Consider the following 16,938-nt stretch of genomic DNA (forward strand, 5'->3'; position numbering starts at 1 on the left):
GTCTTGTCGCTGCGCTGCTGCCCCCCTCTCAGGCCCTGCAGCCCACGGCTGGACCAGCCAAAGAGCAGCTGCCCCTAATGACGCTTTATTTAATTTCCACCCATGTGCTTAAATTTTAATATCCCCAGCAGCCCGCCAATGCTGTTGCGTAAAAACTGACTGGATTTGCAGGACATCAGATCATTTCTATCCTGCACGTCTCTGTGCTCTAAATCTTTAATATCTAGGCAATTAAAATTAATGACCATTCAGGCGAGGCCCACTGTTGGCAGGGTTTCCTTGACATCAATTGTTTGATGGGTTTACCTAGAGGTTAAACTAACAAGCAAGGTTTAATTGGAAGCAATGAAAGCCCTGGCCATCATCCTTTTTACTTAACCTGCTTATGGTGGATTGCAGAGCCGAAGACAAGCCAATATCCTCGCTCTTTCAGACAGCTCACAAAGTGCCCACAAACCCCTCGAAATCAAAGAAAATGTTTTCTAAAGCCCATCAGTCTGTTTAATTTCACAAAGTGTTCATGCAAACAGTGTATTACACAGAACTACATTTATTAAAATGTCAGTTGGGGTGTTTGCACATGAAGACATATTTCTATCATTAAGTCTGAACGTTAACAGTGGTAGATAGACACCCAAATAGGGCAGTGATGCATGCTAATTCTAGTGTTTTATATTAAAATGTGACTCATTTCATAAGTTAGGAAAAGTTGAAAGATGAACTTGAATTACTTTAATCTGCTTTTCTTCTTTATGATAAAGTGTGTCATGACTGTATTCCGCCACTATATGGTGTTACAAGCATGGACAGAGTCAGCAGCGTTGGCATCAAATCCTCTGGACGTGACACAGCACCCTGCTCCACTCTACACACGCACATTTCTCTCCTGCCCACTGAACTCTGGCTCTGGTGATCCTCGGGTTCAGCTAAATATTGAACAAATGCACGGCACTGTAAGGTGTGGAGCACAACCCAATCTACAGAACTAATTCCCTTTTATCTTGTGGCAGGCCATGCATTCAATTGACTCCTATGTGTGGTGAGAGCCAGGTTGTGAGATTGAATTACCTGACATCAGCAGCCTCAAAGGCAGCGATTGTGTAATGACCATGCGGACTCCTCGCAAGAACACGATACCGTTGCCTTCATTGCTGCCCACTAGAGAGGCCGTGGAGCTGCAGTTAATAATTCAAACTATTTCACCCCATTTCAGGTCAATACTCCTCGCTGCGTCAATGTAAGGCAATGCATGATCTGTCTATGATCTCAATATATCTGAGAATACAATGCCCTGAGCCTGAAACACAAATACAAAAGGTGGTCTCACTAGCTGTGATACCATCAATTATACAGGTCGCATTAGTAATGAACAAGAGCTCAAGTCTTAGCTTCTCTGAATTCACTACGATCTGAAATATTGAAAAGTGTCACTCAGAAGAAAAATGAAAGCAATGCAAAAGAGTCTGCACAGGAGTCTGCGTAAAATGTCGAACCTCTGGCGCACATTAAATCAATAATGGCCTCCGTAAACCCTGACACAAACCACAGCCGTGCAATCCCACGCCTCCATTCAGGCGCCCAGCACTGTGACAGAGGGACGGAAGACAGAATCCTGCAGTCAGAGAGCCACTTGGGTAATTGTAACAATGACAATTCGCTTATTGTACTTTTAGGGTTCAATACGCACTAAAATCAGACAAATTTATGTCGTTTTTTTTTTTTCTCTCTTCTGTTCAAGGTTATCACTGCAGCATTTAGACGGAACTGAAACACTGGCATTGAGCTGCAGGGATCTCGGAGAAGTAAAGAGGCTTCGCTCTCAGGTCTTTAAATGACCCCTGCTTAAATGATGCCGGGTGTTTCGTCAGCGATGATGTATTGAGCATAGCTGCGGACCAATATTGGCATACCATTCACGACGGATGGTCTTTACTTAATGAACTGCTTGTGTAATCAACAAAGCTCGCAAAAAGTATTTTGTGGGTGTTTGAGAAATGACTCCGCCGAGCCTTCAGAGTGGCCACAGCGAGTGATTTTGCGACTCTGAAAGGCCGGGGCACGGTGAGGGATAACACACTTACGGCGCACTCGGCATCATGTCGAGCCCCCGACTTTGTTACTCACTTAAAATGAGCCAAAGCACTAAGAATAAGTCAATAAGAATGTCTGCCGTGGCCTCCGCCGGTCGAGGAGTTCGCCACTAATGGGGCCTGAGATGAGTTCAAGTGAATTTTTAAAAGCCCTCTAATTTCTGCATAGACTGATTTGTTCTCATGGGAACTGGAACGGTGACCTGTTTTTGTGAGGCACTCAGAAAACAGAGTGGAGCTCCATCTCTGAGGGTCGGTGGCCATTTCTTTAACCGCTACAGAGCACACGGTGAGCGCACGGCGAGTGGAGGCGGGGGGGCTAAAAATGATTTCAGAGCTGAGTTTGAAGATTCAAAAGACCACACAATTAGTCGACGCTCTACGAAAAACAAAAGTAAATAAATAATGTGGTAAACAATAGCCAAAAAGTAAAAAATTCATGTGACACATTTGTACACACATAATATGGTGATAACATGGGTGTAGTTCATAAAAAATATGAATCAATCAAAAATAGTCTGTTCTTGTGTGACGTAAAGGTGGGATGTAAATGCTCATTATCCACTCTTTTTTTTTTTTTTTTTTTATTCAAATAAAAAAAAAAATTCATACTTGAAATACTGTAATTCATGATAGCATTAGCATTGATCCAGTGGTGTGAGGGAGGGAGGTTCTGTGCAGTGGAAAACTGTGAGGCTATTACATACATAAACAAAAAAATGAAAACAGTGGATCAGGAGAAGTTATGACATACCTGTGATACTGTGATGGTGCTTCCCACCCCCTGAAGGCAAAAAAGAATGGGCTTTTACAGTATCTGACTCTTCATGACTACACTCAATATACCCCTCAACACCCCCTCCCAACACAGAAAAAAACACTGCAGATTATTGTATAGATGCATGTTTCTGTGATATAGTGTCTCATGAGGACAACCATAGAACAATAGAGTATCAAAAAAAATCTAGCTAGTAGTCACAATCACAGCAGAAAAAGAGAGCACAGGATAATAATACTGTGGGTGTGGGGGTTAGGTGCAAGAGGTATTGCCTTCAGGTTTATATATAAAGTGGGGAAATAATATTTCAATATTTAATCTTAATTATATCATTATTATGAATCATATTTTTGTTAATCTGTGTCTCTGTGTCCCACCTGGTAGCGGTAGCCTGGTTCTGTCTGAGGTTCTGTCTGAAGGAAGTTTTTCCTCACCACTGTTGCACCCAATGCTTGTTCATGGGGGAGGGGGGGGAGGGGTTGGGGAGGGGGGATTTGTTGGGTCTTGGTAAATTATAGAGTGGGGTCTAGACCTACTCTATTTGTAAAGGGTCCTGAGATCACTTCTGTTGTGATTTCACACTATAAATAAGGTTGAATTGAATTGAATCTCAAATATAGCTGAGAATTAGCAGAGCCCTGCGAAGTCGCTTGAACAGCAAACATACAAATAAATAGCCAGTATCATGTTGAAGCACAAGACTTTTACTGCTTTTCTTAAAGTAATGGATGATGCCATTTGTCTTCCCAGCTTATGACCTGAGCGACTGACCAGGCAACAGAGAGAGAGCACACATGGTAGATGGGAATGAGAGGGGGGAAATGGCAGGGGGACCCAGCGTTGGGGTGGCTAAGGAAGGACAGCATAGTGCTTTTGATTGAGGCCAAGATGATATAGGCCTCCCCCTCCCTGTGGCCCTGCTCTGACTGACTGGGACCAGCCTTGACTGAAGCATCATTAGGCAGCCACAATGTCAAGGTTAGCTAAAGACATTCTGTCTTGGTGGTGTGACGTACGGTAACTATCCCTCTCGGCTTTAGCCTTTTCCCACCCTGATTACCCACCGGCTACTGTTAAGTGAGCACTACCCACCTGGGAAACTGTGATGCTGCACTTCTTGGCCAGCTCCTCCTTAGCCTCCTCGCTCGGATACGGGTTGCTGAGGTGCGAGTAGAAATATTCGTTCAAGATTTCCGTCGCCTGCTTGCTGAAGTTTCTCCTTTTCCGCCTGAATGGGGAGCACAACCAGAGAAAGGCAGAGCGAGCCTATTAGCGGGATCGGGCATTAACTCGTCCATTTGGATCGCACAAATTGCCCAATCAATCTCACACACGCATGGTGAAAATAATGAGGAATGGGCTCAAAGGGCCCTCAGGAGCAGAATGTGGTGTCCTGCTCCGAGACACAGAAAACGATTCCCACCAATAAAGTGGCAAGCACATACACACGCAAACAAACAACCGCAGTCACAAAACACATACAATGTTTAATTTGGTCTGTTGGTCTCCCATCTCCAGTCCAAGCGTGTAATGTGTAGAGTTTAGTGCAGCGGATGGGTGGGCTTTGCGATGGAGCGCAAAGCCCAGTCGGAGTGCATCTCGGTACATTATAGAAATCACGGCATGCACAGTTGAGCATTGTTCCTGAAGTGCCACAGCCCCAGGGAGCTTGAGTAGAAACAAGAAAACTCTAACTAGATCTGGGTCCCCTTCCCCTCCCAAGGGCACTACTTATCATGTTGGTGAGCATTTGCTTATTTTGCCTTGTGTACCGGGCTTCGCACAGGCAGCGGACATAGCAAAATGTGCTTCCACTTGGCTTGTTTGGCCCCGACTTGTGGCGCTCTCTGCAGAGCGCCACACTGCACCACACTGTTAGTGATTAGAGTAATCCACAACACCTGCTGATGACCTCCCCTCCATCCATTACACATGACTCGGCCCCCACTTAATTTGGTCTTAACTGTTCTCAGGTGCGGGGGCCTTGATTGTCTTGAAAATGGATAATGCATGGAACATGGACATAATTAAAATCATGCATCTCTGCAGTGCTCATACTGTGTGCTGTGCCAGAAAAAAAAAGTGAGAGGGAAAACAAACTTCCGTCTAAAAAAATGACCTCGCCCACTGGATTTGTTGAAATAGGTCATACGGAAGCAACACAAGTTTCTAGATACCAAAACACACACACACACACACACACACACACACACACGCAAACATATATATAGTATATAAATACACTACACAATCCACTGACCTGGCATCAAGGAATCTGGAGCGCAGGATCATGACAGCCTCACAGGTGCTCTGTTTCAGTTGCATCTGGATGGAGCTGAATTTACGGTGGATGATTCCCACCATGCGCTCAATCTCTTTGGGAGAAATGGGCCGCGTGCGAGACTGTTCCCGCAGCAGGTTCATCACATGGGTGGTGAATTCGTTACATGCCTGCCAAGTGACAAAGAGACAAAAAGTGCAGCCGACGTGAGTTCTGTAAACGTCCCAAGTCACAGCAGTGAACTTAGAAAAGCTCTCTGACTGAGACTTTAAAGTTTTGTACATTTTTCATATCGGGAGTTCATTACACGCAAGCTCTTTTTGTTAAAAGCTTTACCGGAGTGCAATGTTTGTACATTACGTTGATGACATAATCGGTGACGTCATCTTTGACTATAAATGCAGATTTGCAATTTGGCTTGGCCCTAATGCAGAGCGAATTTAAACAGCTTTTCGTTAAACCAGTAGTTCATACATGATTAATTAGAATAACTCATTTACGTAGTGCACACTTTGGCTCATTACTCTGAGTAAAATTCGTTAAGTATTTACATTTAGATAATTAAAACCTGGGAACACCCTTAAGAAAGATGCATTTACTCCAGGCGAAGTGTTGTGTGCCCCCGCGTACCCACCTCCTCTCTCAGAGAGCCCGGAGTAAATTAGTCTAATTTACCTCACTGGCTTGCTGAGGCATCACTGTTACACCTTCTATTTTCGCCCATAATGCCTGTGTTTAATGGCAGGCTCAAAGTGCTAGGTGAAGGAGCTGATCATACTCTCATTTAACACAGATGACTAAGGCTCTCCTTTGGATCTCTATAATCAGCTACAACACACTGAATAATACTGCAATTTCTTTTTTTTTCCAAGCTGATAACACATTCCCCCCAATCATGCATATTCTTCACAGTTTTCTTGCTAATGCAGTGAAAAAGCTGTTCTGGATGTTCTGAAGCAATGAAATACAACTCAATAGGTCAACACTGATCATTGAAATAGCTGGTAGTCACATATGGTTATTTAAACCTTTTGATGGTGAAAGAAGATTGACAAAATAGATTTTAGGGAAGATCTTATCTGCTCTGGTCTAAAATCATATGGCCAAAGGACTACAGTTGAGAATTAGCCAACTGGCTAACACTGGCACATTTACAGAAATGTCGATTAATGTGTGTTGACCTTTATAAATAAAGAATAAGAATCTTAACCTCACCTGTTCGTATTTCTCCAGCTCCGTATGGTAGATCTGTCTGATCTGGGTGAGTTTGGCTCTGTAGTCAGAATGTTCGATGGAGTTGTCGGCCGCGCCGCCAGAGGCTGCGGCTGCAGCTGCGGCGGCGGCGGATCCGCCTCCTTTCTCTGGTCCCGCCACGCCTTCTGCCAGCAGCATGTTGTCTAAACGCATGAGCTGGGGGTCTGGGGGGTCCTCCTCCTGCGCACCACGGATGCTAAGACCTGCAGCAACACACAACACAGGAGCAAAGGGGTGAGCTAATGCCTTCCAGGGACAGTAAAACTTGAACAAATAACACTAATAATGAATAATAAAACAGATCAAATAGGCTCCCACTGAATTTTTAAAGGTCCTATATTGTGAAGAGTGTGATTCCCATGTCTTATAAAGCAGGTCAGGTGCTATATGAATACTGTGGAAGTCACAGAGAAATGGACACAGCCCGTATTCAGAAACGGTGCATTTAAATGAGCTGTCAGGACTTCCGTATGGTTGTGATGTCACAACTAGACAATGTATAGGTAGAAAGTGTCATTCCCTGGCTGGAATGACGGTACAGAGACTCTGCGAGTGCCGAAATGTTGACCCCGAAATGTTGACCAACCAGAGCAGACTGGGCTTATAAGGAGGGGGCCTTAAAGAGACAGGCACTAAAACGGTGCGTTTCAGAGTGTGAATACAACTATATTTAGACAGGCATTATGAGAACAATAATGTGTTTTTTGAACATTAAAACACGTAAACATGTTCTAGCAGAAACCAAACATATAAGTATGAACCTGATAACGAGTATGATATGTATCCTTTAAGAGCAATTAAAAGCATTATGTCTGTGTAGTCAGCTATAGTGTGATATTTCCCCTGCAGGTATGAACTGGGTGCCTCCTGTGTATGTGCTGTGTTTCTGTCGCTCATGTCTATGCCTGTTCTCTTTTATTTACACACTGCGCTGCACACTGTGTGTACGGGAAGGCTGACATGACAGCAACATCCATAAACTGACAAATGCTCAATGGTGAAGTGGCACTTCTACTCCGCGAAAGGATGCTAAACAGAAAACTATACCTCTAGTGAGTGTCTCTGTCTTTGACACAGTGAATGCTGGGAACCTCAAAAAAGTAACCTCATTTCTATTTGCTCATACGGTTTGAATCGTGTATTATTCTACTATCCTGATTTTGCCATATTCTAAGAAGTCATAAAAATGTGCTGTTGGAGTGAAAATCTACATACGGCGAAATGAGTGCAGAGTCAATTTATGTAAAGTGCTCATTCATGAATTCTGCTTTGGCTCTCAGACCCTGCTGTTTATTTCCTCTGGTTTTCTGTCTCGCCGGTCTGTCAGCGAGTCGTAATCACCCAGCAGATAGCGTACATGCACACCTTGATGCATTGGCAATGCAACCCCAATGCCAGGCTTTACAGAGAATAAACAAACAAAAGAACACTGCTGGAGCAATCCACTCTAATAAGTGGATAAAAATGTAGCTCAATGGGCAGTAAATACTGAGTGGCTACTCGAACATTATGATTACCAGAGATGTTTCAATTCAATAATCCCTCCCGCAATTCAGGGATTTTCAACAGCTCATTACAGCTTCATTAAGATATGGCCAGCCACTGGATTCTAAATAAGAAGATTAGTGGCTCTATTGTGTCAGCCAGTAGGCATGCAATCAGAGGAGCCCCTTTACCAGGCTTTGACCGACTGACCCTGCACACCATCCCCAGGACGAACTACTACAGAGAAAACCTTTTCTTCTTCCTGTCTTCCTTATAAACACATTCTTGAGCAAAACAAATTAAGAAACACATCATATTGTAGCCACTCCCCTGATGTTTTCATCCATATTGTTCGACTGCAGTGCCGCTGGAAAGAAAAAAACAAATTTTGCCTCTATTTATGGATCGGCTGGCTTTGGGTCTTTGAGGTGTAATGGTGTGAGAGAGGAGTGGATGAATGTGGCTATTTGTGTTGGAGACATTGAGACGCTGGACAAGGCTCCATCAGGCTTGCAGAGCCAAGCCAAGCCATCCATGTGGACAATATGCCGCTGCTCCACTAACCCTCATCCACATCACACCGCATCTGTGCAACTCCACCCAAAGCTCTCGTTCTGGACATGCTCGGCTGTTTTTATTCCAGTTTGTGCAGCGTGAAAACAAAATGGCACATGATTCAAATGTTGACTGACCAGATGCCTGCATGGCTACATATCTCAACATGCTCTAATAGCTGGTGGTTTGTCTGCCACTACAGCTCATATTTTCCTAATTCAGTATTTACTCCCACTCTCTGATTCAGCTCGAACTCAGCAGGCTGCACTTTGCGCTGCGGCTGGTGGTAAGTAGCTGGGTATGTTTTTCATGTCAGGTATATTAAATATAACTCTGGGACGCAGCGTACATTTCCACACCAAACCCAGTTGTCACTTTCACTCCACTCACTCTACAGCCAGGGAAAAGCCGCTGAGGGAATGTACAGGGCTTTTCAGCTAAATGGGCATAAATCACTGGTTTCATTCAAGCTAAATAATCACAGGCCATAAAGAGCTACTAGTCTCTTTCCATATATTACCTCAAAGTTCCTGTGTGCAATAATGTGGCCATTCACGGCAAAGGAAAACAGAGCGAGATATTAGAAAGTGACATGTAATCCTGTTAGTCCACTAACATGCCGAGTGGCCGTGACATTTTTATCATACGTGTCCATTTCTATTTGGGAAATCAGCAGAATAAAAATGATTACTGTGCGGCCCCGAGTAGCAGATGGCCCTGCAGGAGTCCACCAGGGTGTATTTGTTGGGAGGGATGATGCGTCCGTCTCAAACACATAAATACTAAAGAATTAGAAAAATAAAAAAACATAGCTTACAGAAGAAAAAAAAAGAAGATAAAAAAAAACAGGTGCAATGTATCTCTGTCTCGCTGTGCAGCTTTGTTGGTGGAGCTAAAGATTGGGGATTCACTGTCTAAGCTGGGCATCATCACGCGACTTCCACAAAATAGGCTCGAGCAAGATAATATCTTTAATTTGCTGTGTGGTTGACAAATCTGTATAGTAACTTTGCAAAGCCACAGTCACATTCTAGCACTGCCAATGCTGCTCGCCTTCTCAAATCTTTATCCTGTTTTTGTCTGATGATATGGGTATTAAAACAAGTTTGGGCACCCGAGTTGAGCTCTAATCCACCTCCACAGTCAAAGTGGGATTAATCTCAGTGCAAAAGGGAAAGTGCGGGTGGGAGTCGTGTCACCTTGGTAAAGCCTGCAAGCAGTTGGAACTTAAGAATGAAAAATCTATACATGGTCTGGTTATTTCAAATACCTCTGATTAATCCGGCTCGCTTAATTACGAGAACGAATTTAATGATGTAGAAGAAAGAGAGAGAGAAAAAAAAATATGAAATTGTTATAATAACGTAACATGTCCTTAATCTGCCTCATTTGTCTTTCAACAATACAGGTGGAGTAGCTGGGAAAAAAAGGCACTTGCCTATATGATTGTTCCTCATTTCTCCTCTGTGGCTGAGACAAAAGGAGACACTGTGATTAATCCATCCCTATCGGTCGGGGGCGGCTCCTCTTTTCATTTTTTACAGGTTTCACCGTCAGTATCAGATCCGAGGAAGTAACACATTTGACACTTAAAGACAATGCAGCCCTTTTCCCCTCATATACTCTCCCCTGTTCTCTGTTTATAATCATTTCCGGTTCTGGGCTGTTGTCTCGTACATCATTCCCTGCTTGAAGCCCTGACAGTGATCTGAGCACTGCCTAGGGCCGCTCTCCTTTTCCTCCCACCTCTTTCCCCCCCCTGTGCCCTCTTTTATTCTGTGGGCTTAGCTGACCTTTGGCCCGCTGCTTGTTTACTCTCGTCATTGAAGTGTGAGCAGGAGAGCCATAAAGGCAGAGCCCTGCTGGGTTAATGTGGCCTGCTAAAGAGGGAAGGCTCGGCTCCTGGCTTCTCCACTTCATTCTGCCGCACTGAATGCACTGTCAGATGCCAGACAATACACTAGAAGAGCAGCGTGCAGATAAAGCCACAGATTTGACTTTTTGGGCTATTTTTTGCTGTTGCAATTTCTCAATGCTTTTCTTAAAATGTTGTCGCTTGCGGAATGCAGTCCCGCCTGTTTAACCAGGTTTGGCGATACGCACCGTGTCTCCGTGGCTTCCGCCGATGTTTCCAAAAGCATCCTGTTCATTACAAGTAACCCTGACCTCCCGCAGCCCCTCTCCTCGCCGGTGCCTCCAGTGAAAAGCTCCGGGCCACGTATCGACACGCTGTTCGTCTAATTGCATTGATCGGCAAAGGTCTCCCAAAGCTAACTAATCGAAACGGAATTTATTTTCTGTCAATATTTGCAAAGGTCATCTCTCTTAAAGCCGCGGAGTAGACGGTGTGAGCAGGGAGGTGGCTCAGAGGAGGAGGAGGAGGAGGAGGAGGAGGAGGAGGACCGTGGCATCTAGCCTGTTACTGAGGCTCGTCCAAGGTGAGCTTTAACTCTGGCTTGGCACTCAGGATCCAAGGCTTCTAATCCACCGTGTTATTAAAACCCTCTGCCAAAGCAACACACTAGAGACTACAGAGGGCTTAGAGTATCCATTTCACAAAGAGGCCAGTGTCACTACAGCCGCGTTCCACGTCTCCTTTGACTTCATATCATCTCCTTTGTCGTGGCGCCTGGATCAGTGACTTTCAGCTCCAGGAGGGGGGGGGGAGCTGGATCAAATTACCATTGAAAATCTTTTGTTCTGACAAATGAAACATAAGGATTCTCTTTCATCGATGTTCTTAAAGGCTTTTTTTTTAAAGCTTGGCCTACATCCACATGGCACAAAAGAATCTGAGAGAATGCCTGCGGGCTCTCTCTCTCTCTCTCCAGCATGTACAGTAATTAACATGCCATTAACACATTAATACACATTAACTATTCCCAATGTTAATGGTGGAGTAATTACCATACCTGATACCACACTGTGGGGAAGCAAAAGCACATTTGCCACTTTGTGAGTTTCACTTTCTTTGTTGAGTGAGCTGAAAAGAATCATTTGGGGAAGATGGCTCATTCTGAAGTTCCTTTTGCAAATACCCATGCGTGTGTCTGCAATGTAGAGCAGTGCTTTCGCGCACTTAATGTGGCTGTTCTGATTTCACTACAAACACGCCTGAAAGGAAGAAAGTTGTCTTTGAAAGGATTGGCTTTAGGGGTGAGGCTGAAAATACTGGAGGGGACACAGCGCCTGGTGATTAAATGCAGAGTAAATGGCAACAGGGAATGAGCCCTAAACTGGGGAATCCCTGTCTAGAATGATGATGTATTTCCTCCCAGTGCGGTGAGTGATAAGCTAATCAGCCGCGCTGACAGTGAAGTGTTACAGCCCCTCAGTGCTAGGTCAAGACTTCTCCCATCACACACCACCAGCACACACTAAACAGACAGCGGCATGGAGGTGGTGCTGGTGCAGAGAAGCTCTGGTCAGGAAAGAAGATCTCTGTCAGTTCTGGTAGCCTTTGTCCCTCGATGATGATGATGAGACCCCCCCAACCCCCTTTTTCCTGTGTGACAGATCCACGACTTCCAAGACATGCGGGGAGCAGGTTGGGCGAAGGGGGGGGGGGGAGAAAAAGACAACCCAAACAAACATCTTGAAGACATTTTGCCAAGCACACCAAAATTAATCACTGTCCCATGGTGGCACTGACATTTGTGGGAAGTGACACACAACATGACAGACTAGAGGGAGAGGATGAAAGGAGAGTGAGGGCGGGAGGGAGGATGGGAGGGCTTGGTAAACAAGAGCCACCGACACTCGCTGTGCTTGTGTGTGTGTGTGTGTGTGTGTGTGCGTGTGTGTGTGTGTGTGTGTGTGTGTGTGTGTGTGTGTGTGTGCTTATATGTGTGACGTGTGAGTGTCCGCTTTGTTTCCTGCCCTCTAAGACTCAATGTGGGCAAACGGCCAAGTGCTGTAGTGATGGCTGACCAGGCCTGGCGGTGGCGGCCGCACGCAGCGGTTGGGGAGACTGGCCAAATGAGTGGACAGGACCTCCGCTACAGATCAGCACACTGACTGACCCTACAGGACACATACAGCATGGGGCTCCAACATAGGGCTCACATGGTTCACATGCTCTGCTAGTCACAGAATGAGCCGCAATCACTGCGACGCTGGAGTGATACTCGGGCAGACATCCCAAATCTAAGACAAAAATACACTCAATAGAATAGTCAAAGAATATTTTAAAACCCGTGCCGTACGTACGTATGTAGACGTGGACCGTCTGAGACAGTTATTCTGTCTCGTAATTCAATATTTCATTTTATCCCCCCTATATTGTGTTAGCATGTTTTGCTTCTTTCTTTTTTCTTCTGTTTCATTTTATATTTCATGTACTGATGGTCTTTAGCTGCTAGCCTCAATTTGCTGCAAAGGTAGGCTGATTTGTTATTCAGACCGCGAGCAAATAATGCAAATGTGGCACTGAAAGCCACTTATGAAATACCCAAAGGCAACTAATCACTCCTCCTCTCGTTCCAGCCTTTCTGCAGCCTCCTAATTAGAAGATGGAGATTGCATGAAACCAGGTCACACAGCAGGTCTTGTACACACCGATAACCAGGCAAACACGCAGGCAAAACTTCATCCAGATGCCAAGCCAAGCATGCATTATTTTAAAGGCTCGAGGTGGAAAAAATAATGCTATTCACGTTATTAATCCCATATATTTCACTGTATGCGCCCAAAGAAAGGATTTAAGCTTGAAGCACTTTGTGTTCTGTACTTGTGTGTTTCTCTGTGCGTGCGGGCATATGTGTGTGTGTGTGTGTGTGTGTGTGTGTGCGTGTGCGTGTGCATACACTCATGTCTGCATGTGTGCGTGTAAAGGCTACATGCTCGCATAAACAAAGAAACGGCATTGGTAGCATACAGCCAACCATGATCCACTGCCAGAGAGATTATTCTTTGCAGTGGCATTTCTGCAAGAGAGTTGACAGTCCATCATTTCGATTTTGCAGTGTATCCACGAAAAGGCTGCATTGCCTGAAGCAGAAGGAGCTGCTCTTTCCTTCAGTGTCTTTTATAGAAGAGAATTCAGCTCCAAATTGTAAAGGCAGAATCCTTCGCTAGCTGCGCTAGCGTGTAAGGACTCCGCTACGAGGCAACTGAGGTTACACCAAGACTGCGCTTGACGTGCGGATTCTCCGGGCGTCTCTTGGTGAAGACTGCTGAAGCTCACAAAAACACATCCACCTCCAGTGTCGCTTAGGTTGCACGCACCTGAACAAGAGTGCCCTTTCTGCTAGCATCCTGAGCCTGATCTTGCAGGTTACTGCTAGGTCTGCAGAGTGCAGTGCAAGGACCGCTGTGCAGATCAGGCCCGGGCCAAACAACAGCTTGTGACAGAAGCAGGCCAAAGAGGATGTTGAGACATGCAGAGACTTAACAGGCAGCCGGCCTGCCATCCACTCTTTTTCAGCTCTCCTTAGACTCAACACATCACATCGGATCCATCGCAAAGTGTCTCTCAAAGAAACACGGGGAAAGAATAGAGTCTTCGCATTACCATGAGAAAGGAGTGAAATAACTGTGGAGTTCTCAAAGGTACTGAATGATCGCTGGGAGGATACCATCTACCTCATTTCATTTGACCATCGTTTTACTGTACACCTACAGATGACACTCCACCAATTTTTTGTGTTGTGCGAACAATGTAGCAAAAAAAAAAAAAAGGTTATTTGGTGCTAATTATTCCCAGAATGTACTTTTACACACCATTTAATGAGTTAGACTGGAGGCGTGGCCATCGGCTGTGACTTGCTCGCCCAGTTATCCAAGATGAACAGTGCAATCTCCCTCACGTCACCCCTGTCATGTGCACCAAGTCCCCCTCCGCATCCAATTCCCTGCTAGGGCTTCACTGGAGCAGAGACGAGGCGCCACTGAAGCAACACAACAGCTCCCGTAGCGTCTCCGCACACCGGCGAGGGAGGGGCGGGGGCGGAGAGGGGGGGGGGAACAGAGCTGGGAGCTCACCCTCATAATTACAATAATTAACAGTTGCAGATTTAATTGGAAGGGAAGGCATTAACAGGAGGAACATTGTGGCGGCGCGTGCAGAGGGAACCTTCGCTGCGAGAGGCTTTTGTCTTCTCTGTACCTAATGGCGCCTTGGCTGCGGTTGGCGAGTGCTGACACGACACAACACATCACAGCCGGGCTGTGGGTTCAGACGGCGGGGCTTGTCAGGACTCAGACTGGAGGCAGATAATTAGGTGCCAGGTTAATGAGAGCACAGGCTCTTGATGGCATTTGGTTACTGTATGTGGACAATTAATGACTTTGTTTTTGTGTTTTTATTGCCCACTTGAGTGAAAAACATAATACATTATTCACCTCAGACCTGTGTGTGTGTGTGTGTGTGTGTGTGGTGTTTGATGGAGTAGCAGTGACTCTGGCTAAAGAATAAGTTCCATTTAAAACAATGCAGCGCGCTACACGGCCCTGGCTACAGTGCGGTCTGACCTTTTCACGGTGTATTGCCTCATGTCAAGGAAACATTGAAGTTGCAGGTCAGGCGCAGGACAACGTAACCACACAAAAATAAAGAACACACCAGAACAAAGAACCCAAACCCTGTGGCCATAAGTGTTCAGTTAATTCAGTGTATCACATTTCATAATGTATTTGCAAAATTCCATAGCCCCCCGAAGAAAAGCCCTGCTTTCATTCCAGAGGATTTATTGGCAATGAATCCACTGAGAGGTCTTTAGACATCCTCTTCTTTAGCCCAACCACTCGACGCCTCCTATTTTGGAGTTAGTTGTTCTCTTGCCTGTGGTGGCCAATTAGAGTGCTATAAGATAAATGGGCACCCACAACTTTGATGTCCATCTTTTTAATAAGCTTTGGTTAAGATGACATCTGTGTGAAAGAGTTCAATATCTTCACAGTGGGAGAGAAAAGAGGTTTATTCTAAAATGAAATATCATCTAAATACTGCAGGAGGTTTATGCTGGGTTTGTGTGTGTGTGTGTGTGTGTGTGTGTGTGTGTGTGGGGGGGGTAGGGTGGGGGTGGGGTGGGGGGGGGGGGGGTGTTGGCTGTGGCTTTGGTGCTGGCATTTCATTATCTTCCGCTGCAGTTGTGCAGATTAGTCAGCGAAAGAAGATTTTTAGAGCCTCCTTGAATCTATATACAACTGGATCAGCTTCGGCATAAATAGATTTTTTTTCAGTATTCAAACATGTTTGCTAGTTTTTTTTTTTTTTTTTTTTTTATGCACTTTTAAAATAGAGAAAGCCATTTGATTAGCCTGAATACAAACACTCGCACAACCAAAAATGATTCCACGTTGGGAAAACGAAGCCGCGATAGAAGTACAGTACAGTGTTAACAATATCTAAAATGGTGGGGTAATAAAATGGTGCGTGAGTGCGTATGAATGCAAGGGAGAAAGGGAGGTTGGAAAGGGAGAATATATCTAACCTAGCCTGAGGACGTGCTCCTTTATACGTGTGTGTAACTCAGTCAGGAATAATGTAAATGTCTGGAGAGTCTTAAGACTGAGCAGGCCCGTATAAAAGCACCCTGTTTCAGGCTAGTAAAACAAGTCAATAAATACAGCGGAGAAGCCGGTGCTGTCTGCTGCACTCTCCTGAATGAAAACAGAGGTGAACTGCTTATGTTCAGTCTGGCACCAGAGGTTGACAGCGGCATAATGGGCGCTCATACATTCTGACTATCACTCGTCACAAGCTATATCTGTCAACATTACACTCAAGTGCATTTTTGATGTAAAACCAGCGTTCCCTGGGAAGAGTATTTATGACTGGATGTGGTCTGCCGCTAAACGAACTTTACGCTTCTCGCAGCAGCGACTGACCACAATATGGTGTTTTTTAAAAGACTTTCCCACTCGATTCATCAGTTTGTCTCTTTTTTTTTTTGTTGTTGATTCTCGCGGACAGAACAAACACTGAGCCCTGCCAGGCCCGCCACTTACTGTATGAGAAGGCAGATCCTTTCCTGCCTGTGCTCCGAAATGGGAAGCCGATGACACACGGACTCACACACAAAATGGAAACGCCATTAGGTAGGCAAACACTTCGCTGCGATAACTGCTACCTGATTACAGCGGGAAAGCGCTGCCGTGGCTCTGCTTCTTCTTTTTTTTTTTTTTTTTTTCAGACTGTGTCAACACTTTGGGAAAGCAAATATTTCAGTGACTACCCTTGCTGCGCTTTAATCCATATGGTGCATTCTGTTTGTCACCACAAATGTTACACTCCCGGGGATGGGCTTTTCTTTTTTCTTTTTTCAGAATAGTAAGAACTACTCTTGTAAAAGCAGTGGCTCACCTGCTCCGTGCTACACAATGAATACACAGAGGTCACACACCGTATCACACCGGGGCCAGCGTCAATCCTTTATTAAATTACCTAGTTTTTCTGTCACCACACTGATACGCAGGTTATCTTTTTCATTTATGTAGCGGATTTTCAAGGGATTATGCATTAAAGATTACGGGTGTGTATAACTAACACCTCA

The 16,938-nt window shown here is 45.0% G+C and overlaps 1 protein-coding gene across 5 annotated transcripts in view; it reads right to left on the reverse strand.

Moving 5' to 3' along the window:
• Nucleotides 1–16,938, reverse strand: part of pbx3b (pre-B-cell leukemia homeobox 3b) — a 59,811-nt gene that overhangs the window by 6,370 nt on the left and 36,503 nt on the right. For 3 of the 5 annotated variants that reach the window (XM_028578112.1, XM_028578111.1, XM_028578109.1), the window contains exons 3-5: nucleotides 6,365–6,606; nucleotides 5,129–5,319; nucleotides 3,961–4,096 (exon numbers count right to left, since the gene is read on the reverse strand). In XM_028578112.1, the coding sequence (XP_028433913.1) occupies nucleotides 3,961–4,096; nucleotides 5,129–5,319; nucleotides 6,365–6,606 (569 nt within the window). Of the gene's footprint in view, nucleotides 1–2,844; nucleotides 2,875–3,960; nucleotides 4,097–5,128; nucleotides 5,320–6,364; nucleotides 6,607–16,938 lie in introns of all 5 variants that reach the window. The other 2 variants (XM_028578110.1, XM_028578108.1) reach the window with 1 other exon arrangement.

The sequence above is a fragment of the Perca flavescens genome, chromosome 5 (assembly GCF_004354835.1).
Source record: "Perca flavescens isolate YP-PL-M2 chromosome 5, PFLA_1.0, whole genome shotgun sequence".
NCBI lineage: Eukaryota > Metazoa > Chordata > Actinopteri > Perciformes > Percidae > Perca > Perca flavescens.